This window comes from Trachinotus anak, unplaced genomic scaffold (assembly GCF_046630095.1).
Source record: "Trachinotus anak isolate AG129_WGS33_773 ecotype Australia unplaced genomic scaffold, CSIRO_AGI_Tana_v1 ptg000008l, whole genome shotgun sequence".
NCBI classification, from domain to species: domain Eukaryota; kingdom Metazoa; phylum Chordata; class Actinopteri; order Carangiformes; family Carangidae; genus Trachinotus; species Trachinotus anak.
In genome coordinates, this window is record NW_027273859.1 from 16580001 (window position 1) to 16606385 (window position 26385).

Below are 26385 nucleotides of genomic sequence, written 5' to 3' on the forward strand. Positions count from 1 at the left end.
ATTGAGTTTGGACAATGGAGGACATGAAGTGCATTAAAATTAAAGAACAGGGATGGAAAAGAGATATATTTGAGACAAGAAAGTTCAATGTCATGTGCTGTATGGAATTTTTTACAACATCAAAACAGAAGAGTTACTGTTCTTACATATACATCGAGTGGCACACCAAACTTCTATATAATTTTGGGTAGTAAAACAGATGAACCGTCTGGGTACTATTATGGCATGTAATTCTTCTTCCAAAGATCATAAAAGTCATTTTATGAAACATTACATTCATGCAAAAATATATCTTTTAAAGGCAGAGGACAGATGTTTTCTTTTTACATAAAAGTGTAATTCAACTGTTTGGTTTAATGGTAGTGTCCACAGGAGTAAGATGGTCTTGCTGCCTGCTCTGTCTCTGGAGTCACGGGGCAGTAAAACAGTAGATGGGAGGACCGGAGTCGTGTGTTGTCTTTTGAAATCTAATTTAAACTTTTACAGCTTTGTTTCACAGCAGACTGACCAAGAAGTAAAATTGTACATATAAACAGAGGAGCTCACATGGAGGTGTTAAGAAAGACACACAGACACGGGGACAGGCAAGTACACGTTGGCATGCAGTCATACACAAAGAGCAAAACACAAATACCCCTAAATTTCCACAGTATTTTTCTCAGCACACACCCAAGCACGCTGCGTTGAAAGTGCTGTTTTCTCATTGTTAATGATTCTTGACCTGATAATGTTCCTGTCATGCTTCTTTGCTCACTTCATGGCAACTCCCACACTGAACATTGCCATCATCATTTAAACGATTTTAAGTGTAATTGAACAAACTAACGACTCCATGGACCGGAACTGGAGTGTAGCCATCCTGTTTGCGAAATACATACAAGACAATTCCACTCTGCGATCAAAACATTTATAGAAATCACAAAAGTGGGCTATCCTTCTCACTGCAGCTGATTGACAAACAAACTATGACAATCTCAACTAGAACCATACAACTTGAGGAGCAGAGAAACACCAGACTGATCCCCTGAGCAAATCTGGATTAAACAAGGTCAGAGCCGTCTAACTTATTCAAATTACACAACACAGGTTGAACCCAACACAGCCAAAGCCCTGGTGTGATTTCATGAGGCTCAGATGAAGATTGCATTGTGGGTCCTGGGCAGGAGGACTTTAGGAATCTCTGGCTTGAAGGCAAAGTGAATACATGTTGGGGCTCTGTAAGGAAAACCAGTGGTACTGGGGGGCCCAAACTGGATCATGAAGACATCTGCATGATTCTGGAGGGCGGGGGGGGGGGGTCTCCAAATGGGCTGAATAAACAGTGGAAGGGATCTGTGTAAAATGTATGTTTGAGTGAGAAAGGGAGAAAGAGAGAGAATTGTAGTACTGTCTAATTTACAGCTTCTTCTTTTCTCTCTGGCAGCTCAAATTTATTTTCTTAAGGCAGCAAAAAAAGAAACAACACAGTACATCAAGCAGAAGAAAGGAAGACATGGTAAAGAGACAGCATTCCAGCTGGGTCCAGCACTCAGCGCTGAGACAGCCTGCCCATCAAAATGATCCACAGCTGGACCAGGAAGGGTTTTCCATATTCAACATCTGGCCTTCGGTCGGCTGAGAGGGTGATGGATATCGATGGGTGTCAGTATCACTTAGACAGATTCACTCACAGATACGCAAGATTTACTGGCTTACATTTATTTTCCTTAATTCTATTTTTTTTCATCTTATTTTTGATTCAGCGTTCGGTGTCCAACTTTCTGTTTCTGTTTACTTGGCCCATTTCTTGCTCCCTCTCTGTCTGGCTCTCACACACTGCCCTCCAGATGTTCTCTGAATGGCACTGAGTCAGATATCTTAGAAACCTATGTGACAGTGCTACAGCAGTGATCATAAAATGATCCTGGCTCTGATATTGAACAAATACCTGAAGTTATGGAATTTCTTCAGGTTCCTTTTTCCACTATAAAATCATAGCATTTTCAACAGATGAGCATGAAGAAAGTGGAAATAGTGGGAAAAAAGGTCAGGGAGGGGTGACTGGGAACAAGGTACACACTAGAATGTCAATGTGTACACCCCTGCATCTTAAATATTTATACATACGGTATATTTATTAACATGCAGTATGTTGTGCTGGTAAGAAACACCAATATAGCACATTCAAAACTACACGTGCTCCTTAGGATTATAACCTCTGCCTGAGCTGAACATGGTGTCATCTGATTATGTAACAAAAAGTTATACACAGTGAGTCATCTGGCTGAATTTAAACATGTCCCAGCCAAACTGAACTGATAACAGAGAAGGCTTAAAACTTAACGTGAGAACTATAAGAGCAGATGGCAAACAATGTCTGGGAGTGTATTGTGTTTCAAAACATGTTGATTGCAATTTATTATAAAGTCATTTATAACTGTAATTAGAAGCTTATTTTATTTGGAACAAAACTGCTGAGTGTATAGTTTATGTTCTGACTGCGCCTTACACCCTGAAACCCACTTATAGCAATTATTATTTTTCTCTTAATCAGTCCAGATGACTCTTTACACTGCTCCAGCTGCCCATTTGGGTATTGTTCAACAGTGCTGGCTGGCCTAAAGACGAGAAGATGAGAGCTCTTGGCTTACTGTAAGATATATTTGGCAAATAGGGGAGAAGAATTAAAAAAGCTGAGACAGATGAGCTTAACACAGTGTTCTTGGCCTCAAAATATCTATGGGCTACCTTCACAGACCCCTAATGTTCTTGGGATTTGTATTTTCTTTGGCAAAAACAACAGACTAGCAGAAGACAGGCAGAGACAGGTGTGTTTAGCTGTAGCTGCATTCTCGTAGTATTAGGATATTACTGGTGAATACTACATGCCTTGCAAGACACGATGGCCATCAGCTTTAGATGATCTTTGGCAAATACTAGGGAGCAGTGAAAGACGGAGACAGGTGAACCCAGTTTACCACTCTTGGCTTTGGAACATCTTTGGCAAATATCAGAGCTGAGTAAGTGGCAATGGCAGCTGCACAGAGAGTGTCTATTAGAAAAGAGGATTTGCATAGAGCTGTGAATTTCTGCATCTACATTACAAGTCTTAGAAGTTCTAACTGTTCAGGGAATTAATATCCTTGTTTTATCAGTATGTGACACATTTTTTAATATTTATTTAGCAGTGTGAAAGCAATATCGGTAAAGCCAGTGCGAACAAAGTGAGAATGTGGAGGTACTGTGCATAAAAAAGCCAACCCTGTCCTTCTGAGCTCCATCAGCTTCCAGACCAAACACATTTACCTGATAACAAACAGTATTTACAGTACAATAATTTTAGGAATTGGAAAAGAAGCACCCTGGTGGCTTGGGAGTTAAGGCGGAGGCACCACAACATCACAGCTTTGCCTCTGACCCTGAGACTTTTGCATATCATTCCTGTCTCTCTAGCCCTCATTTACTGCCATCTCTGCTGTCTGCTTTCTGATCAAAGCATAAAATAGACAAAAGAATAAAACATTTCACGCCTAACAACTCAGACGTGACATGCTGCACTGTTCTAACAGGAGGTTCCATTACCACCTGAGTTAAGATAAGGCATCACCTTCACATAAAGATGGGAACTACAACTTTAGATCAGGGGTTCTTAAGTTTTCAACAAAACTTTTTGTGGATCACTGTGATGAATGTTTTTTTCCATTCACACCTGTGTCCCCCTTCATAGGGGGTTGTCATTCTTTGCTCTGAAACATTTCAGCAGGCAAAATGTTTACATGTATTTTTTGTAAAAGCATGGTCCCTCCAGTTTTTTGTAAATAGGGAATCCAATTATCTCTCTCCTTCAAGGCCAGGCCTGTTTAAACATGCTGTTCTTGTTACACGCAGGTCAGTTCCAAGTAAGCATGCCGTCCATACTAGGTTTCATTTCAAAGGGTAAACTAAAAACAGGCAATAGATCATTTGATTACATTACCAGTCTTGCCTACAAACAGGTAACTGACCCATACCTCCCATACATCAAATGACCAATGATGTAAGTGGCACTCTCTCATGTTTCTGATAGGTTGAGAGGCTATTAGTTAGGAATGTGCACACAGCCAATTTCAGATTTCATTGTGAGGATAATTAAATCATCAACAACTGATCTGAAATAGGAATCTACATCGATACATTTTAAAGAAAAAAATTACATCAAACTTTGTGCTTTGAATATCCAGTAACTAGGCACTTGACCTATACCTATATACCAGGGGTACACTCTGCAGCACCACACTAAGGTAAACTAACATCATCAATGCACATGCGTGTGCCTGTGTTTGTTGGACACGTGTCTGCGCACAAGCATCAGCATATGCACGTATAACCCAGGGATCTCGTTGTCTCTATTCACAGAACACAAGGTAAACAAAATGAAAACATATACCACAACCCTACATAAACTTCCGTCACCCAACCCCTTGCCAACTTCCAGACTCAAAATAACTGAAGCAGCTGCCAGTGTGAGATCTGTGTGTGTGCCTGCCTGTGTGTGCCTGCTTAAGTTTGTATGCACTGTGTTTGCTAGGAGAAAACATTAACGTGTACCATACTCCCTGCAAAAAATAATCAGCATTTCCACTATTGTTCTTCTGCCACTGGGGAGCGCAAATTAATGTCATGATACAGAGTGCTGAGGTGAGCTAAACTTTCTTGATAACTGATGTGTGCATTTGTGCACGTGGAGGAGAGTGTGTAAATCAGTGCCACCACTGTAAAACACCAACACCACCGCATAGCAATCCAGACTAATTGTGTTTATCCATGACTTAATATGGCCTGTCCTTGTGGCTTTCTACATGAATGCACAAGATCTCACTATTATAAATGCATGTGGGGACTCCACCATAGAGACACTCAGTCACAAAGAAAAGGCTAGTCAAACTCTGTAATTATCCTGGTTGAGGTCCTTTCAACAGGAGGAGATCTCCACTCTGATAAAAAGAGAAGTGGAACCAATTAACTCAGCACAACACAAAAGCTGCCTCAAAACCTTTCTTCTTTGCGTGATAGTTTGTTTATTCAAACCATGGCTTCATTTCATTTGCTGTGTACTGTGATGTGCCTACGTGTATGTGGGTGAGTACATCGGGTCAACCGTGTCTTGGTTTCTACTCTTTAACTCCCACAAACACATCAAGACCTTGAGACGGTGCCATTACTAGTGAAAAATACTCACACATATACACACACACACACACACACACACACACACACACACACACACACACACACACACACACACAGAGGGCCCATTAAATAGTCAAATGGGCTTCGACCAGACTTCACTGTGGGGAATAAAACATTTAGCCAGACACTGGCAGTTCATAACACTGAAACACAAAGGTGGTTTTGTTGAGGCACGGTATGATTGGTTGAAATGAATGGTTTAATACTTTGGTGTACCTCTACAGAGAATAATTTTATCGGCACAGGGCCTAATTTAAGTGTTGAAATGTTGTGATTGCATTATACTAGTGGGACAGCTTCAGGACAAAGCCATCAGCAAGAAGGAAATGTCCTTCTGCTTTTGTAATTCCTCTGACACTTCCAAATGTGACTCCACTCACTGAGCTTTCACTTCCACCCTGTTTTCAAACTTCACTTCCATATCTATTCTTCCATTTCATTGCAGATGTCAATTTCTCAGTCTCCATTCCTGTCTTTGTTTATTTCCTCTTTCCTGTCTTCTCTCCTTCCCATATTTTCTTTCAAAATCCCCACCCTCATCCTTTATCATTTCCCAATACAGCCCCCTCAGTCCTAACAGTAAAAACACATCTCTGCTTGACCTAGTCAGTTTTCCTGTTCCTCCTACCATTCACATAACTTTCTGTCTCGCTTTGTTGAAGCTGCAACAATTGGTTGATTGCAGGATTAACCAACAACTATTTTGATAACCAATAATAATTTTTGATGCAAACACTAGTGAATATTTGCTGGCCCTAGAATCTTATACATGAGGATATGCCATTTCGCTCCCTGATATATGACAGTAAATGAAATATATTGTGGTTTTGGACTCATGGTCAAACACAACAAGTAGTCAGTTTGGGAAGTTGAGATAGGCATTTTTTTTTTTTTGTTTTTGTTTTTTTTTTCAGGTTTCACAGACTAAATGATAAATCAAGAAAATAATCAGCAGACTAATCAACAATTAAAACAACCACCTGCACCAACCAGATTCAGCAGAATGTACCAAAACCTAACCAAAGAGCTTTTTGACAGTCTAGTTGTGTGTGTGTGTGTATATATATGTGTGCATGTGTGTGCATATGTTATGGACACATGTGCTCCACATATGTCTGATATCTCCATCAAAGTAAAACAGTCCATATAACAAACAAGATATTGGTCATTTTTATTGGTCTCATCAAATAAAATTCAGTTTGACACTGAAGATAAGAACGGAAATATTATTCAGTGAAAAAAGAAATTCCCAGAAACTCGACTGCATTTTTTCTACAGCCGTGCGTCAGTATTCATAGTAAAACTTCAGGAACATTTAAGAAACTAAACGTGGAGCAGTAATGTTTTAACATTCTCCCTGGTGCCATCAAGCAGGGTGATCCATAGTTTATCTGTCTCTCTTTCATCTCTTTGGCATGTTGTTAGTTCCATTTGCCTCCCTCCACTTCTTTTAGCTTTTTCCATCCTTCCGTCATTCCTGTTTTCTGTTTCTTTCAGTCTTTCTACCTCACTTTCTTAGCAGGAGAGCTGGACACACACTGATGCTGTTTGACAGAAAGACCCTGAGGCTCCAAAGGTTGTGAACCAATACTTTGTGTTTTGAGAGCTATTGTTAACAGAACAATACAAAGTGCATTCCTAGACAGAAGACAAACTCAGGCAAAGACTGAACTGTTAAGTAAAACAACAAACATTTTGGAGCAGTAACGAGTTACCATTACTAATTTATTCCCTTACCGTTGGTCCCGGTCTGTGGGAATCGTATTTTATTAAATCTGAGAGAAACAGGCATCTATCTGTATTTACAGATTTACAGAAATATGCTAATAAACTGTATTAAAGTTAATTAAATCATTGTATGCGATACCAAGGATACTGATCTCTGAAAGCCTACAGAATCTCTCACCCACTCTCTCTCACAAAAGGTAAAGCGTCAGGCTTACAGCCATGTAATTCAATTTACACACCACATTGCCAGACACTTGCTCCTGCTGCTAAATATAGTTCAGCTCGATATGCGTAGATGTAGGACACACACATCTGGAACAATATGTCTGTGAACTCAGCATGTATAATATTCATCCTGAAACTAAGTGAAGCAGGACCCTTCTGATCTTTTTCAGATTACAAACACAAACTTGATAAAAAAAGACTGGTCTTCTTCCAGTTCCTCATTTATTGGGGAATTGTTCTTGGATCAAAGAAAATGATAAAAGAGCCTTTGATGTATGTGACTTCTGCCTATAAAACAGAAAACCTCCATGATGTGAAAAAGTTTTTTTTAACAAGGGATCCAGCTGAAAGGCAACTGCCAGAGCACCTACACCAAAAATCTGAAGGTTGTAAAATAGAATCAGAGAATATCAAAGATACTAAGACTTTAATATGCTGCTCATCAGGGCACAATCTTGAAAATTTGAACCCAGGGTGAATGAATCACCAACAAACTGATGTTGTCTTGGCACCTGTTACCTACAATTTCAGCACTGCCTGCTTTACTGTGATATGTTTTCCACCGTAGATTAAGAAAGTCTCGCAGACAGCTAAATAAATGTTGGTGTGTGATGATTTCGCTGGTAACCATGGTGTTTGCATTCATGCATTTATCTGGCTTTACTTTACAGTTAATAAATTCCAGGTCTGTTCCAGGTTTTTTACTGGATGGAGTGGTGGGTCAGTGCCAGGATAATTTGGCCCTTGTTACATCTGACATGTCATCTTTAAAAACAATTGTAGCCAGGGCAAATTCAGCCATACGTCAGTTTAAATTTTTCTTGTAGAGACAACTTCACTTTACTGCTTTTCTTTTTCTTGTCCTTCACACATCTGCTGTCCATCTCTTCTCCCCATCATCCCTTTATTTGGAAAAGGAATAACAACCTGTCTCCTCTTAAAATACACACACAGAGACGCCACATGCATTGTTAACACATCTCACTGTTATCATTCCTTTTGCTATCTGACCCAGTGACAAACCCAATCAAAATCTACAGACAGAGGGGAAAAATGAAAATAGGAGCATGCGATGCCTATGAAAACTAACAGAAACAAGAGACTAGATTGGTTCTTTCCATTACACACCTAAACCCATTAAAGTCCAGATGTTGACCTTGGCATGACACGCTTTGAATGTACAGTACGTCTAACTCACAGTGCCAATGAATGCCAAGCAACAAACAGAAAGAAACCATGAAACACTGATCTTATTTCTTACTGTAAATTGAGCCTGGAGAAGACACAGGGATTACTGCGAAACTTCTGGACCCTAAAGCATCCTAGTAAAGCCAGAAGCTGGAGCTAGCTGTCCTGAGTGTGGCTGCCCGGTCACACAGGCTTAATAATATAATACCGCCATTTAATGAAACAAGCCATTCCATGTGTTTCAAATAGGGCATGAATCAACCCTTAAAGTCTGCCACAGACACAGAGAGAGGCAGAGCAAATATACTGCATAACTGGTCCCGCAAACAAGTGCACCCATACATGACATCTGTTTAGTTACACTGGCACTTGGCAGCTAGTTTGGCACCTTAATGAAGTAATTAGAAACAACAGTCTTTGACAGACCTAACTCTGTTAGTCACTTCAGTTGTAAAATGTAAGCAATTAAAATCTTGATAACTGTTAAAGGAAGAGTTTGACATTTTGGGAAATATGCTTGTTTTCTGTCTTACTGAGAGTTCGATGACAATACCACCACAGACTAAAACAATCGGCCTACCAGGCAGCTACCTCTAAAGCTCAAAGCAAGTTGTGGTTTCTCGGGGAGGTTATGTGCTGGACTATCTCTTGGCTAGGCACAGTTTTTTTCATACCTTTGGACAGAGACTGGATAACTGTTTCCCCCACTTCTATTTTCTTTGCTAAGCTAAGCTAACCATCGCCTGGCTCTGAAGAATCTTGCAAAGTGTCACTCTCATATCAAACTTTTTCACTGTGCCAAACCTCAGATGAAGCACAGGAATGTTGAAGCTATTAGTTTTCCACTTGTCCACATGTTTTCAGGCAGCTTTAGGGAGACAAACTATATAAGCAGATGCAGTGTGATGCAGTGTGCTATTGTTTCACTCTCTAAATCAGGAGCCAGGGCTTGGATCACTTAGTACAAACCACACTTGCTCTAATCAGTTTAAAACTCATTATTGTGAGAATCAATCAGTAAGATACATTGTGTGGTGTTTCGTGAATTTGTTTAGATTGTGCTGCACTGTGTATTTGAAATAATTTACTGGTAAGAATGAAATGACTGCTTCTGTTTCCTGCAAAAACAATTTCGGTTAAAGTGGCCACATATCTTCCACGTCGCTGTCAGCAAAACCTGGTGACCTTCCTTGGTGTAAAAACTTTGGCTGTTCATCGGAATATGAACCCCCACTTTGACAAATAACTTATCTATCTAATGACCTATAGCCAAGTGTTGAGGCCTGTTTTCCTCATTATGAAAAAGAGTTTGACCATGGATGTCTTCCACTCACAGTAACACGCACACACACCCAGAAACCTACATGCTGACCTTGAGTTACATTGAGCCTTGTGATAGCGTGTGTTCTCTGCCACACTCCAGCAAAAGTAAACATCTTCAGTCTGTCATCATTTGGACTCAAATTAAAGGACATGCTCCGTTAGCCTTAAATGAGGGGAGGGGTGAAAGAAAGATGAAAAGTCATCAAGAGAGGACAGAATGTGAAATCAAGACACGGAGACAGGCAAAGATGAAGCAATACAACGAAAACACAATGAAAAGCAAACTGAGCATTTTACTACTTGATTTCATGTGTAACAAAATACATTCATCACGTTCTACCTGTGTATGCCCCATATACTGTAAATCGGCTCTTTCTTTCATGATCTTGTATCCAAAAGCACAATGTCTCACGGCGTTTGAATAAAAACACACATATGCCTACAAGTGCTGCCAAAGAACCAGACAATTCATACCACATGCGAACCAATATGAAGCAAGACAAATGCACACACGCACACACTGTAACACAACTGCTTGTGATAAATCAGCTCCACTGTACACCGGGATTCAACCAAAAAGTGATGAGTAGGCCGTGGGGAAGAGGGGGTGGTCCACATGTGTGATGCTCTCGATGTGATTTCAGTGATTCCTCTTTCCTCTAGGGAGTGGGAGATCAGGCAGAACTAATAGTGCTGCTGTGTGTTAGAGCTAAGATTAACTCCTACAACAACACTGAACATCTGCCTGAATGCGGGATGTCTGGAGTTGAAAGGGGAAGCATGGGTTTTAAATTTGACGCAGAGATGGGTTGTTTGGGAGGGTTTCAAGGGGAATGTATGGATCCTGTGTTGTCACTCAAGATAAACGGCTACCTGCTCACATTCACACGTTAAATCATTGTTAAGTGAAGTGGCTTGGTTACAGACACACATGCACACACAGTGTGAGGTCATGGCTTACTTCTGCAGGGTGAGGCTGAGGTTGTCAGCGCAGCTCTTGATCTTGTTTTGGGCCTCCAGGTGGTTCATGCCGTCTGTGGTGATGCCGTCAATGGACAAAACCATGTCGCCAACAGCCATACCAGCCTTAGCTGCCTTCCCACCATCCGTCAACTGCAAAAACCACAAACAGTGTAATTTATCACCAGCAACGTCACAGTTAGGATTATTAAACAGGAGGGTGAGTTAAGGTGATGTCGGAGCTTCACATCGACTCTGTAGTTATCACAAGATTTATGGATTCATTCCATAGCAAAAGTATTTGGGCAAAGCTAATGAAAGGCCTGGTTCTTTACCACATGATGGAGGGTCTACTGTACATCCACTGATGTGTGTTTAACAGCAGGAAACTTCTTCTCTTTAAGTTACTTTTGTTTTTTCTTTATGACCCGCTGTGATGTTGGGCTTACAGCTTGTTAGAGAAAAGAGAAATGTTCAAAAAGTCTCTTAACACAATGCGTGAGAAAACAGATCCACTACTTTTCCACTACTTTTCATCATGTAGCCATTTATTATTGGTAAGTTGTTTAATCAAAATGAAGACAAAATGATTTTTCTTTTATCAACATACATGCACTGAGGATGTAACAGAAAGCTAAATGGCCAAACATGACATTTTGATGCATGTTGGTTGAGTAAATATTGAATTTTAAATTACATCACAACAAATGCAGCAACGATGAACTGAAAGCTAAACCTTCATGAATGCAGCATATGGAAGTTGACGTAGTGCAGGACATTTTTTAGAGTTTAGAGCAACAGCAACAGTGTAACGAAGAAGTTACAATGCTGCTGTTTAGTAATGTCTGCATCTGCTTCAAGCAAATAAATGAAGCTTATCCTGACACATACTTTACTGTTACAATAAAGATCAAGTAAAGTGAATCTAGTCCTAATAAAAAGTAATTATGGCATTATTCTCCGTACAACATGCTGTTAAAAAGGTGACAAATAGCTAATGGGACACTACATGGTCGAGACACATACCAGCTTTATGGGCTTTGTGGAAACAACAATTACAAGCCAGACATCTCTCAGTTTGCACACATCATAAAATATGCATACACTCCATTTCTCTTGTCTCTTGTTTTCAGTGTCTTTCATGATTTTTGAGGGATGCTTTAAATATCAGCATCCAAACAAAGTGTAATTGCTGCACTTCCACTCTGGAGGAAGCTGGTTAATTTGAAACAGATTCAAGCCACACAAAAGAACTCATGTCGAACCGCAGGCCTGGTATTTAATACCAACCCTGCTGTTCAACAGGGCTTCAACATGCACAAATCCTGTGCTGTATCAACTCTATTCTTGTCAGTAATGTTGAATATATAATTATAATTACTCAGGGGGAACAATTATAACATTTTCCACTCACAACTGGCTTTGTTGTCCATTTATTTGTGAGCAATGCTCAACATATTTTGTAAACAAGTGTTGGAGAACAGTTGCGTGGCAACTAAGCATTTAACAGGCACATAAATTGGCTTGAATCCACACCAAAATAAAATCAAATTAGATTAAATGTGTAATTATGTGTTCTCTATTTTTGTGCATTGTGCTAGCCTCGTTTCCTCCTCGGTAAAGTTAAAGTGTTTTCCAAGTAGATTTACACACATGAGACAGACAAAATTTGTATGTAACGATGGCACAAATGAAGAAAAAAGGAGAAACAACTGATTTTCCATTTAATTCCTGCAGCCCACAGAAAAGGCAACACACTGTGTTAGCATGTGTCATATAAGCCAGAGTCCCTCTTATCGGCAGGCTGAGGGAGGAGAGTGACAAATTTGGGAATGTGTGTCTGATGTTACACTCTCTATCTCTTGTCTTTTTCCCATGACGCCAAAGCACTGTATGTGGGAACAACATGAAGGTATTACTATAACAACTTCCTCTCATAACAATTATTGATATGCAATGAGCATACAGCAGCAAAACAGCTTGTTTTTGTGTTTTTGTGTCATTGTTAATAAAATGGCACTTGGATATTGTTTATTGTTCTTAGAGAATAAAAGCACTTTGCAGCGGTAGTTCTGACCATTCTTGGTCACACACACGGTCCAAGCGTGTCCAAAGGGGAGTGAGGTCATTTTTTTCTTTTGACACCCTGAAAAGAACCACACAGACCACTTCACTGAACACACACATGCACACACAGATCACTTTTATGGTTGTTCGTGAAGTGGCTCTACCCACCATATATCACTTCAAGTGCAGCTATTGAATTTGGTGGCTCCATAAGAAAATGTGTTTCTAACGAATGTGAAGTGACACTGGAGGATGAGGAAGTGTAACAAGGCTTTAGATCCAGAGACATCTTTGGTGCGTTACATCCCCCTCTCTGTCTATTTCCTTTGCCTCTATATATGTCTCTCATCCACCCGCCCACACACACACACACACACACACACACACACACAAGACAGACAGACAGACACAGGCAGGGCTAATAAAAGAGGCTCTGCACCCGGATTAGTGTTAAGGCTCTGTGGCCCCAACCTTTTATAGTCATATTATCCCAACACACGCAACATCGCTCACCACCACTCACAACCACAGAGGGCAGGAAGAAGAGGGGAATAAGGGATCGACTTGACATTGATTAAAATTGCGTGGACGCAAAGGAGAGGAGAGAGAGAGGGAAAGAAGAGAAAAAAACTTCTACTTGGTACTTTGAATCTGTGGGCTCTTTCTTCTGTACATTTGGACCCATTTCCAGGGGTGTGTTCATGCTAACCACTCTGGCACTATTATGGACCAAACTCTCACCACAAAATGTTCAATTATATGTTTTCCCCAATTAGTGCTCCGTTCCTGCCCCTTACCCACACAAATGCTGCCTCTCTCTCCACATACATAGAGAAACACTCACCCGAACTCATGAAACACTGCTCTGTTTCCCTCTGCGCCAAAGTAAACTGCATCCATACAAGAGAGTTCAACTGATTTTGAGCAGGAGAACATAAATCAGAAAGAGATGAAAAACATTTTAATTTGTGCTGTAAGTATCTAATCTGTATTTAAAAATGTCTTGATTCAATATAAGTCTCAAGGAATTTTGTCTTTCTGGTAGGAGATCTGGTTCCAAAAGCAAACATTTGTTTTCAATCACTTTGATTAAAAAGATTTCAGAGCTCAAAGTAGTTTCAATTTTCATATCAAAGAGAGAGCAACAAATCATTGAGAAAATCAGAAACAGAAAACTAATCTGCCTTGCCTATGCAAGAAACCAAACACTTAAAGTTTCCCAGAGTATTTGATTTATGGCTTTGTTGCTTTGTCAATGGCAGAAAACAGCAGCTTTAACACAAAGCATATATCCACTGGACTGAGGACAATATACGCAGAATACACACACACACACACATACAGTACATGTACTGTATGTTGAAGCACAACCCCGGGCAGCAGCTGAGCAGTGCTTCCAAATGTGCGGGGACATCAGTTAACACATGACCACAATTTATATTAATAATCCACCACCAACACAAACATCCCAAAACAGAGAAAACTAAAACAGATGAGAAGAGAATAGACATTTCCTTTCCCCTTGGTCCTGTCAGACTGGGTCTTGTTAACCTCACAATTTGGATTTACACCAATGAGAACAGAGGCTAGAGTGGCCAGAAAAAGCCTGCATGCAGAAGATGTATGAGCAGACAGAAACGCCCACTGATAAGCAAGCTCTGTCAGAGATTTTCTATATGGATCAAATGCTAAAAAGGAGAGTGAACATTGTGCTTACATTAATGAGGTGGCCAGACATTATTGTTTCTTCTTACTTTGCTCCAAATGAATTTGAGTCATAATTCCTACAACCACTTGATGGCTTTGTCACTTCAACACAACACTTAAACACAGCTTGTTTTGGGGTAGGGCTAAAGCATACGCAAAAAAAACAAAACAAAAAAAAAACCACATTATTTCAGCAGATACTACAATTGCGATATGGGTCATGATTTTAGATGGAATTATTGTTTTTGCATTTCATTTTCACAAAAATTTTACAATGATGTTGATGATTTTTGTTGCATGTTCCCTTACATCTGGAGATTATGATTTGTAGGCCGAGGCATCTCTGTAGCAACACAAAGTTTATGGTACAACAGCTCTGGCTATATTGCAATTTGAATTATATTTTGATTACTTGTGCAGCACTATTTTGAGGCACTTGCTAAAATGACTGATGCTGTAATTTTCCCTGGGAGGAGAATCACTCACAAACATACCTCTAAATAAATGCTAATGTTGCTCTGCTAGATGCATAAATGGCATTTTTTAAGTTAACCAACTTTATGAGGGTAAAAGCCGGTGGTTTTCAAGTCGTTGTTGTTTCAAGTTGTATCATCCTTGATATTCTGTATTTCCATCATACACTAACTTTGTGTAAAATTCCCCTGCCTCATCATATATTCATGCAAAGCGAAAGGGTCAATACTTGTGTCATCACTTATTCAAAAGAATCAGAAACACACGTGCAGTGCATTAAAGCCGGCACATATGAACTTGCCATTGTGCTTCCAGCTATGTCAATTTTCAACACATATGCTGCCTGATTTAAGTGCTTAGAAAGAAAATCTAGTTTCCACACAAAGCAATAAAGGTTTGCTGGAGTGCTGCAACATTGTCTGGTTTGAGCATAACACTGACTAGTTGAAGAGCTTTGAATAATGGCTGCTTTCAGCACAAGGAGTGACAGAGATGACAGGCAAATGGTTCATGTCACGCTATGACTGAAAAGCTGAGAGCAGGAGACACAATTACCTCACTCACACATCAACAAAAGCTGCTTCCATATGTCAGCCTTCAGAAATATTTATTTCACTTCAACCTTGCTGCGTTAGGACAAGACATTACGATATCTTTTAATGTGATGCTTCATGTCAGGAAATGTTCCTGTGTTGCATGTGGGAAATTGTAATTTTCGGAAAATTTTCCAAAAACCCTTGCGTAACATTTTTCTATCAATATAAAATTTTATCAACAACCTTATTACTTATTGGCCAGCTCCTCACTTATAACCACAACAGGGATGTTAAAATGAAGTGTGCAGGAAAATAAGATGACAACTGCAGTGCTCTGATCTCTTAGCAACACAGAAAACAGCAAAAATAACAATAAAAAAGTTATATGAAGCAGCACAGACAGAATGAAGAGTAGTTGGAGAGGATTGGAAGAAATATACCCGTAAGTGAGATTTATGAAAGAGGTACAGTGACAGAACGAAGTTAGCAAAGAGAAATGGGAAGATTAAGAAAGTGCATTAGACAGAAGCAGGGGCTCAACCCACTTGTATGGATCCATCAGCAACACTTAGTAAAATGCGTTGGGTAACATTTCATTTGCTATTTATGGCCCTGAATGAAGTAAATCAAGCAGTTATGTCAGCAGCATCATGGAAACACATGAAAGAGGATCATCTGACAGAATCCACTCATCCTTCTCAACTGTTAGAATGAGAGCACGTCACAGCCATCTTTTAGAAGTAGCCTGCTGCTGGCTGACTGATTGCTTGAGGTTTACAAGTCAAGTTCTGGAAAATGATGAACAGACGGGTTAATCCAAAGTCTGATGCAATACTAATGTATAGAAACATACAGTCCACCTTACTGCAGGCTAGTCAGATATCAATACAAAACCCAAAAGTGAATTTACAGTGTGAGTATGCCAAACATGATTACACCAATATAAAATAGATCATATTCTTTATAGAAAAGGCAGCGCTCCAACTCCCAGTTAGAATCAATATAATGTTATACAGCAAGTTTTTAAGGGGCCTCAGCCCACTAGTGGCTCTGTCTAAATGACTGAAAATTCCTGTAACAGTATATGCGTACAGTGCGTTAGCACATGTGCATGTGTACCCAGGCAAGCACACCCCTATGCTGGCACACTAACACACACATATTTTCAATCTAATGAAAGCATCTGAAAATAAGGTTTTTTTCTTTCCCTAAAGCTGTGTGCGCAGCGGTGTCCAATAATCACTGCCTGACTTGTATGTTAATGCTAGAGACCCTAATAAGAAAAGGCTATATCGGGTTGAGCTCCCATAGATAGCACAGCTGCCAAACCCACAAAAACACATTGTACACATTAAACATAAAACTTTGCACACAAGAATGAGAGCCTGCAGATCTACAATGCTTACAAGCAGCTTCCCGCCTTCTGATACGAGCTGACAAGCATTATTAAGATTCAGCTGCTTTCCCCTGATATGATTACACCCATGACAGAGTAAAACCAAATAATTCTTCTGATATGGAGTTTCAAAGTAATCTTTTCACTAACAATGACAAGGCTAATGTTTAACATTGTGCTGCAAAGTCAGCGCAGTGTCTATTCCCATGGATATGTCCCATGGATTAGTTGTCAAATTAAGACAATGCAGTGCTTGCAATAACTTGTGAAATGCATTTCTTTCATCATAAAGCATTCGCAGAGCCCATTTAAAAAAAAAATGTGTTACCTGTTTACATATCAGCTGCCTTCTTCTTCCCTTGCTTGTGCTGGGACATTGTTGTGTTTCTTGGCGCTTTATCGCCAACTATAAATCAGTGGAATCATTTGACACACTTGGCAGGAACGTGTATAACGCCACCTGCATCTTTGTGCAGGTGCACAAGAAAAAAACGCATCGGGATCCCACTCATAACAACACTGCTCCATGGTGCTATTCAGAGTCAAAAACTCCCTCAACAGAAATACACATGGGACCAGCATCAACAAATTCACATAACATTACGTTGCATTGTAAAAGCTAATTGCACTTTGCTGAACTAAAGGTGAACAAGCCAGCATTCAAGACCAGATTCAATGATGTGATTGTCATGGTGCTGAGAGACTTAGCACAGGCAGGGCTGGTGAACACACATTCAGGAATACAAAACCACAGTCAGTAACTTGTGGGTTATTAGTGGCAAGCACTTACAGAGGGTGTAATTAACCCAAAATTGTGGTCATAGTCATAGTTACACAGATTATATCATGTTTAACTTGTTCTACCTATATATTCTGAAGAAACTGATGTGAGCTGTATTCCTCAGTAAAGGAGACTTTGGAAATAAAGACTTGAATATTTAGTGAGGTATGAGTCTCAAGGGATCTCTGGTCACAGTGGCAGAGGAAAAATACTAAAAAACTGAGAAAGGCTCATTGTGAACACAGCACACACAAGATCCTTAAAGAAGGAATCATGAACCGAATCACTGGAAGAAAACAGAACCCAGGAGCAGAAACTTATCAAACTCATATTTTTTATTTGGTATCCTCTAAACTGACAACTATCTTTACGATTCTTCTTACAGCTATGGTAAGATATGGACAGCTTCTGTAAACAACAGTTAACCGAAGTTCTCAAGCCCATCCTACCTACAGACATTTGTAAATGTTGGTTAAAGCTTGCTGAAATTCACTCTGGTTTAAATATCACCATCACTAGTTTTGTCTGGTATTCTGCCATTAGGCATACTGTACTAAAAAGCCAAACGGGAAAAGGGACAGCTACTGCTGTTACACCAACTGTTTTCTTTTGCTTCTTTTGGACTTTTTACCGACAACCAGTTAAGTTTTATTTATATGCCTTTTAGACAACCAATATTATTAGGAATAAACATGATACCAGACATGAGGCCAGTATCCTGAGAGGAAAGCAGGGGAGACATGGCAGGATTAACAACTACTGTGGAAAATACATTATAGCTGCTTTAAACAATAGGGTATTCAAGTCCCTTCATTGTGAATTCACTGAAGCACATGTTATGACCTGGCTGTGCTTGTCTGCCAGGGTTATAAAATTTTCTGGCCTCAAATAATTCTGCTCATTCCAGTTACACTAAAACATCATTTATTCAAAAACATGTGCGCTTTCATTAAGAAATAATCTGTCCAGGTATGTTGTGTGTAACATCTTTTTTAAGGCTTATTCTTTCAGTATCTTTTATATTTTATTACTATTCCACAGTTGACCATTACAGATGAGTGACTTGATAAAAATCTTTGTGAGATTGGTCACGAACATGATTCCTTGAAGCAGACTTTCAATTGCATTAAACTAGTTCAAAATCTTAACTGAAGTGAATTATCACTCAACACCACTGTGACAAATGTGACCCTGTCTGAAAAACTGTCAATTCTTTTGGCTGCTGAAAGTATTTAAGGTATGACTTTCATTTCAGCACAGTTCCTATATAGGCATGTGTGACACTGATAGGGCTTAGTCAGTCCATTACCGGTGAAGACAGAAATGCCAGATACCTGTCAACATGCAATATGGAGGGATGAGAATATTTCCAAAAAACAATCCCAAACGTTTCTCTTGATTTATCACTAGTACAATGGTGCACACCAACCTCATAAGTGCTTACAAATAACTCATAATAATAAAAGAAAAGTGTCAAAAAGTCATGATAACTGAATGCCAAATTTTCAAATGTAATGTCAAATCTTACAAATTTTAAGGGGTGTAAGATGGATTATTATGCTGCTGTGAACTCAGAAAAATCTGGTGTGTTACAGTGTCCAAACACAACAAGTATGAACAAGCACACACAAATGAGCACTGACAGATTGATTTGTGGGAGAGGAAATTATAAGTTGTTGACTCTGGCTCTGGGACCATTTCACTAAGATAGACAGATACTCAGAGAGAAACAGGGGACTTGTTTGATTAAGACAGATTAAGCATAAGTATTATTAAGTCATATGGAGGGGCTGTCAACTGGCTCTGGTTCTCTGGTATGAAAGGTTAAGCCACAAAGTTTGCTACATCACAGGTTTGAGACTTGGTCAGTGATACAATGTGAATATAAGGACAAGTATTGTAAGAGAAAGAAATAGAAGCATGGGGAGGGGGAGGCAGACAGACAGAGAGAAAAGACAGAGACTATGTATAGACCTAAACAGTCTTTGAAATAGACCCATCACTGTGGTCAGTTGTTATCATCGGCTGTTGAAAAGCATCTCTGGGGAGGCAGGAGGCAGCCATTGCTGATGCTGTTCCAGGAACTGCATTCTTCCATGAAAAGGTTTTAATATAGATTAGCTGTCCACTCATTTTGCTGTAGTCACTGCACTAACTTTGTCACCTGTGATTACCAATTATTTAAAACCTTTTCTTATATTTCTTATGTTTCCTTTATATACCTCTAATAAGGTGCATTATTATGGATATAGTACAGAGCACTATTCATAAAAATCTAAACTATCATAACTGATAAAAATAGATATTTTACAAACCATACATTTTTACATACATATATTTGATGCAAACAAAAATGCACAAATGAACCAGACATAGGGATACCCTGTGGAGATTTTGACCACTAGTAGCACTATAGAGAAGTACTTAAGAAGTGGGTCCTTGTTTAATTTTTATTTGTTTTCTAGTGCATGCGCACTACGACACGATACATATTCCTGCTAATTCCACTGATCGGTGGCAGTGGGCAGAAGAAGACTGTTACCAAGTAACCATGGGTGTAAACAACTCAAGTTTCAAAATACTAAAAAATGGTTTTGCAAATGGTTTTAGAGGAAGGAAATGCATTCACCGCTTTTGTCAGGCCTACAGGACACACACAGCGCATTTTGGTGAGTAATACTGAGAACAAACACACAAGAAACTCCACAGAGCACGTTTAAATATTTTAATGCTTCATCTCAATTATTATCTTGACATAATTTTTGTATCTGTAGTCTGCACTGTGTTTTTTGATACACCCCAAATGTAGTCTGTGCAATATTCAGGCTAAAACATGGGTACACATCTGACAGCATTTCATCTCATAAGTGGGTGTGGCCATGGGAGCTGACCTGTGAAAAGATGCCTCTATTCTTAGAAGCTTAATGCATCTATTCCCCCGCGCTGCCTTCCCTTAAATTATTTTAGCAGTGGCTCCTGTAAATGGGTTGCCCTTGGAAAGGTTTAAAATATTGATTCCATGAATGTAAATTTAACTGGGAATAGCAGGAAGGTATTTTCTGCCTCTACACGAGGGGTCTTGTTTAGGAAAAATGGATTTCACAACAAATGGTTTTAATGAGGATTAACAGCGACTGGACTGCCACTGCAGGTTATTTTCTTCCTAATCACTCCAACAGAAAATCCATTAAATGGTTGCTTCATTAAAAGGCAATGTATGAAAGTACCCTAATGCTTATAAAGACAATCCTATAACTAAAGTGAACAAGCTTCCATCTCAACAAAATATTCAATTTAAACCTATCAACAGCCCCTTGGCATGACCCAAACCTGTGCTCTCACATATCAACCTGTATGTAAATTAGACAGTGAAACTACCCAACTGTTGTTCTGCATACTGTACATATCCCTGTATAACTATGTATAGAAATATTTGGAAAATCCTGCTGAACCAATACAGGATAGGTTCAAGATACTGCACGTTAATGATAAATGTACTTGAGGACAATTCAGCAACCCTTCTCTTTCACACTGCCTGCTTTTGTTAAAATTTTTCCCTTTCTTCTCTAAATATCTCCTTTTATTAGACTATGTCAAACTGTAATGACGTGGTAAAACGTTTCATTGGCACTTTGAGAAGCAGCACCGTCAGTCTTGGCCTCTTAAAAAACTGTTTTTCTACACCATAAAAAAAAAAAAGAAAACTAAGTGGTGAGGACAATTTGCATAAACAGCAGTTACTGGGCAGATAGCTCGGGACATACAGTTATGGTTACAACTACTCAACCTATGATGCAATACTGATACAATGTGATAATACCATGGGTAGATCTTGTGCCATAAACAAAACACACAGTATATTCACATATATAGAGCTTAGCAACAGCAGTACTTAGGGTAAGTGTGGTTTTCTAATAACCCCTACTCTGTGGTCCCTTCTTAGAACCAACTCTATGGTTAGATTGGCAGAGATCAATCTGTGTGTGTGGTTCTGTTGTGTGTATGTGTCAGAGATCAGCGGTCAGAAACACTGCCCTTCATCACCATAAACTGCATTTAATGGGATAAGATTAGGGTTTGGTTTGAATATTGTATCTCAACTGAAAACTATATTGTTTGTGAGGAGTGAGTCATGTGTTACATAACATCTGACAGCCAATTAGAGACAGAGATAGATAAAGAAAACACATAGGAAGGTACGATAAGAATGAAGGAAGCAGAGAGACGGCTCTTGATAGAGGACCTGTTGAGTGACCTCATATGTTTGTGTCATATAGACTGGCTGTCGTCACCCACTGTCTCTGTATACACTGGATAAATTCACTTCCTTGCACTGCATATCAGTATCACCATACAATCATTCACACGCTCCTGTTCTCTTCCTTTCCATCTCCCCTGTTAATCTACATATCTCCCCCATTCAAGATCCAACAATTCGTCCCCTCAGTTTCAGTCTTCAAAAACCAGATGCACTGCTGTTCTTTTTTTAAAACAATCTTGATTTTTTTCCCAAAAAAGAAAAATCCAGAGCATCAAGAAACTGCAACAGGATACAGCGCTTTGGATACAATTGGCCTTTCTTTCCTCATCACAATCAAACAGCATTTTGGCATTCAAAACAAAATGGTAAGGCAGGAGAGACTGTGCATCAATGGACTATCAAATCAGGAAATTATAAGAAATAAATGTTTTTTTTATTCTTGTTTACTATACAATGACTACTAAAGGTACACTGTCTTAAGCAGATCTAACAAACACTTTCTGTATCAGCACCAAAAACTGCACCAGCTCTTAACTTATGCTCCTGCCAATGTCTCGAAACCTCAAACCATACAAGTGTCATTGTCATACCGCAGTAAGGATCAGAGTGGGCTGCTGAGACGATTATGGTTTACTTATTGCCAACTTCACTGACCAACATCACCATTTATTTTATCGTCTTTTTTCAATGCAGAATATAAATACTCTAAAGAATCTATTATTTGCAATGTAATAGTGTGCATAATATTTCTCAGTCTGATATTTCAGACATGACAGCACCACAAATAAAAATTCCAGATTGTGTGTGCAAAGTTTAAAATGGTACTTTTGAATGATTTTGGTTTGTCTCTTTCTTGCTTGCTTCTTCTATTTCTGTCTTCTGTCTGTCATTTTTTTCTCTCAGTTATTCAGATAGCATCTTCCCCGACTTTGTGTCTATGCACACAATCCCAGGCACAAACACACGCAAACACACAACTGTGGTAAGAATTCACATGGCTTCAGTTAGTGGGAAAAGTATCACATCCAAAGCAATAACACAAACATGGCAACCCAAAGCAGCCCCAAGGGGGACTGGCACAGGACCTGGCAAGCCATTCATCACATGGCCATAAGTCTGTGCACTGGCAGTTTTAGTGATTTGTGTGTGTGTGTGTGTGTGTGTGTGTGTGTGTGTGTGTGTGTGTGTGTGTGTGTGTGTGTGTGTGTGTGAATACACTGCATGTGTGTACTTCACTGTATTCTGTGTGCATGCCAGTGAAGCTGCACTGCCCAAGCAGAACAGAACAGAAGCTTGACCAAACTTAGAAAAGGATTATCATGTTTCAGCATCACACTATAGTTAAAGTGATGAGGGAAACCTTCTGTTTTTGTGTGATCTTTTATGTGTGAATGAACAGCAGACTGGGAGGAGGTAATGTTAGGGGTAGACACTGAAAGGCACAGAAACCAAGGGACCATCAAGTTACTTGTTCGAGCAGAGGGACTGCAGCCAAGATTTGTGTGCCAGGTCTTTGATTGGTGCACTTTCACCACAGACACTCAAAGTGAAGTGGAATGCATATAATTTTTCTGTGCGGTCATTAAATGGCAGATGGCCTATGATTCAGCTGAGCTATCACAAGTGTGATGGAGACTGGGGCTGAGTCAAAGGGACAGCTGAAATTATGAAAAAAATGGAGAGGATGATGGGTGACGGAAGGTCAGGAAGGAAGCATGGAAATCAGTTTTCTAATTTTTAATCACTCATCAGCCATATGGCATTGCTGAATGCCGTTCTACAGCTGTCCTGTGATGAATGAGTGTGCGTACGTGCATGTGTGTGTGGAGCTAAAATACAGACATGTGCTACTTTTGCTTTGCAGAGAACATTGAAAATTGTGAGTAGACATATGCCTTCCTTTCAGTCAGAGTGTGTGCACATTTGTGTGTGTGTGTGTTTTTTTTAGACCTTGTTCGGGTCTGGCATGAACATCCATCTCGGGTGATCCCATCACAAGTGGACAGCTCTAAGTCCAGGTGTGAATGCACCCAAGAAGCATTCAGGACGCAAAGAAGCATTCAGGACGCATTTGACCACATTCAGATGTGGTCTGGGCCACATGTGTACACATTGTTTTAGCTGCGTGAACACAAATGTGTCCTGGGCCACAATGAAGGACCGCCTACTCTACTGATGTCCTCTGCTACAGTCTGATTAGCACCTTCACAGTTTCATAATGAACCGAAAATATTTTACTTTACTCTATACTCCACTACAATGTTTCACTCAACCCCTCTGTGCCACTCTCTCTCTGTCTGTCTCTCTGTCTTTCTCTCTCTCTCACACAAACACATTGACAACAGGCCCGTCCCATAGTCAGACTGGTTAAAAATAACAACGCATGTCTTTATTTGCTTATAGAGCGGGGAAGTGAGATCCGATCAAAAATGGTCACTTAAGATGCACGTGGAGATGCATTTTAATGCCATTCAATGAGCTTAGAGCTGTCCACTTGTGATAGGATCACAGAAGACACATGTTAATGCCAGGTCTAAACAGGACCTTAGTCTTACCCTGGAGATGGTGAGGGGCATGTTGAAGTCCTTCCCTCCTTGCAGCCTGAAGCCCCAAGGGGCAGGGCCTAAGAGAGTGACGCTGTAGTTGCTGCTCATGGTCTACCTGATAATGTCAAATGTGTTCGTGTTGATGTTGCTGGTGAGTGATGATGCTGATGGCGGATCAGGTGATAATGATGTCACTGGCTTTTGCTGGTGGGTAAGAATTTGGCCAGGCGTGCTATGTCTTCCTTATAGATGTTGTTCCAAGATCTGAGGGAAGATATGAAAGAAAAACATACATTAGATTTGTTATTGTATTATCAAAAAAGACAAAGGAAGTGAGAAGACAAATTTGCTGGGTCAAAGGGAGGAGATAAGAAGCAAAGTGAAATTGAAATTTGAAAAAATATATATTATCAAAAAAACACACCATACTTGCAACAAAAAATATACATATCAAATATTAATTTCTATGGTTGAAAGTTAAAAAAACAAACAACTGGCTGCACACAAACACATTCACATGCAAAGCAGTAAAATACAATTTTGAGTATACTGCAGCAGTTCAGTAACATACAAGACTTACAATACCCTGCAGGAACCCCTCACCAAGGGACATTTACACAGCTAACATTAATAGAAAAGCAACATTTCTTATTATTAAGTGCTATTATTCAGTGAGTGGAAAGGCTGTACCTGTTTAATGGAAATTCCAGAGAGGAAAATATTCCCTTACAGGAAGGTAGACAATGTTATCCCTAGTTTCCCCTGGACTATCCCTTTCCCAGCAAACACACTGTGTGTGTGAGAGAGGTAGAGAGGGATACAATGCTCTTATATACCAGCTAATGACAGAGGGGAGGGGAAAGGTGGAGGAGGGGAGAGAAGAGGGAGGCGAGAGGAAGCACGGGTAGAGGTTAGGATGGGAGGAGAGAGGGAGGGGAAAGAGGAGGGGAATCACCCATGGGTGGAGTGAGTGGAACACAGAAGAGGAGGAGAAATGAAGGAGATGATATGAAGGGTGAGATTAGGGGATGGGAGGAGACGACACTCAGAAAAAAATGAGGGGGGAGAAGAAAAGGGGGGGGAACAGGGGGATTAAGGAAAAGAGTGTGGGGGCACTCTTCACAGGGAAAATGACAAGGGGAGGGAGTGAGGGGCAGAGGAGAGCAGAGGGGTCGGTTTATCTTTCATCCAGATATTTTGGGAACATGGACTCAGTGCTGCAGGCTGGTTCATTTAAGATGGAAGCAGCCATAACTAGATCATGACAAGAGCACGCATCCCAGAGGCTTGAATTAAAAGGTCTTGCAAAGGTCCCTGGAAGGAAACATTATAGTGATGGTGACTGTATGCAAGCCCAGGATCACCTTGTGTAACTCCTGTAAAATGGTTGTTTCACTACTGCAGCACTGTTGCCTCAAATCTAAGACTGTAAGTAGGGCTTCTTGGAAAATTAATGCATGGGTCGTGATATTTTGTCTTCAGTTGAAGTCACAATGACACTTTTAACATCTTTAAATCACCATTAAATTGACTCACTCACCCACTATTTATGTCCCTTTAAATGCTGTTTCTATACCGTGTTCCAAGGTCTTTAACTAATCACCTTGAGTTACTGGATACTTATATGGTATAGCTGTACTTCATAAAAATCTACAATGCCTACAAATCTACTGTGCACATTGCCTCTGGCTCTCTAAGAATTAAAGAAACAATCATAACCAATGAAGTTGCAAACCTATCTTTGCCACAATCTTTTCAATGTGTGTAAGCAATCTCGTGCCTAAGTACAACACCATCATTTCCACTTTGTTTATTTACCAATGTCTTCATTATTTATGTCCAGACAGCTGGCACCTCTTCTCATTCTGCAATTCTGCACTGGCTTTCGTCCATTCTCCTTTTCTAGCCCAGACGGATCAATATTGACTTTGTATTTAGACTGATATAGTAGTGGCTTGATGAAACACTCGTCCCATTGGTTCCTT

The 26385-nt window shown here is 39.9% G+C and overlaps 1 protein-coding gene across 3 annotated transcripts in view; it reads right to left on the reverse strand.

Moving 5' to 3' along the window:
- The window catches only part of pdlim5a (PDZ and LIM domain 5a), a 60777-nt gene extending 35570 nt beyond the window's left edge, over positions 1 to 25207 (reverse strand). Inside the window, exons 1-3 of one of the 3 annotated variants that reach the window (XM_071483096.1) lie at positions 25091 to 25207; positions 24410 to 24664; positions 10634 to 10785 (exon numbers count right to left, since the gene is read on the reverse strand). In XM_071483096.1, the coding sequence (XP_071339197.1) occupies positions 10634 to 10785; positions 24410 to 24508 (251 nt within the window). In that variant the 5' untranslated portion in view covers positions 24509 to 24664; positions 25091 to 25207. Of the gene's footprint in view, positions 1 to 10633; positions 10786 to 24409; positions 24665 to 25090 lie in introns of those variants that run through there. The other 2 variants (XM_071483094.1, XM_071483095.1) reach the window with 2 other exon arrangements.
- Positions 25208 to 26385: the final 1178 nt, after the last annotated feature.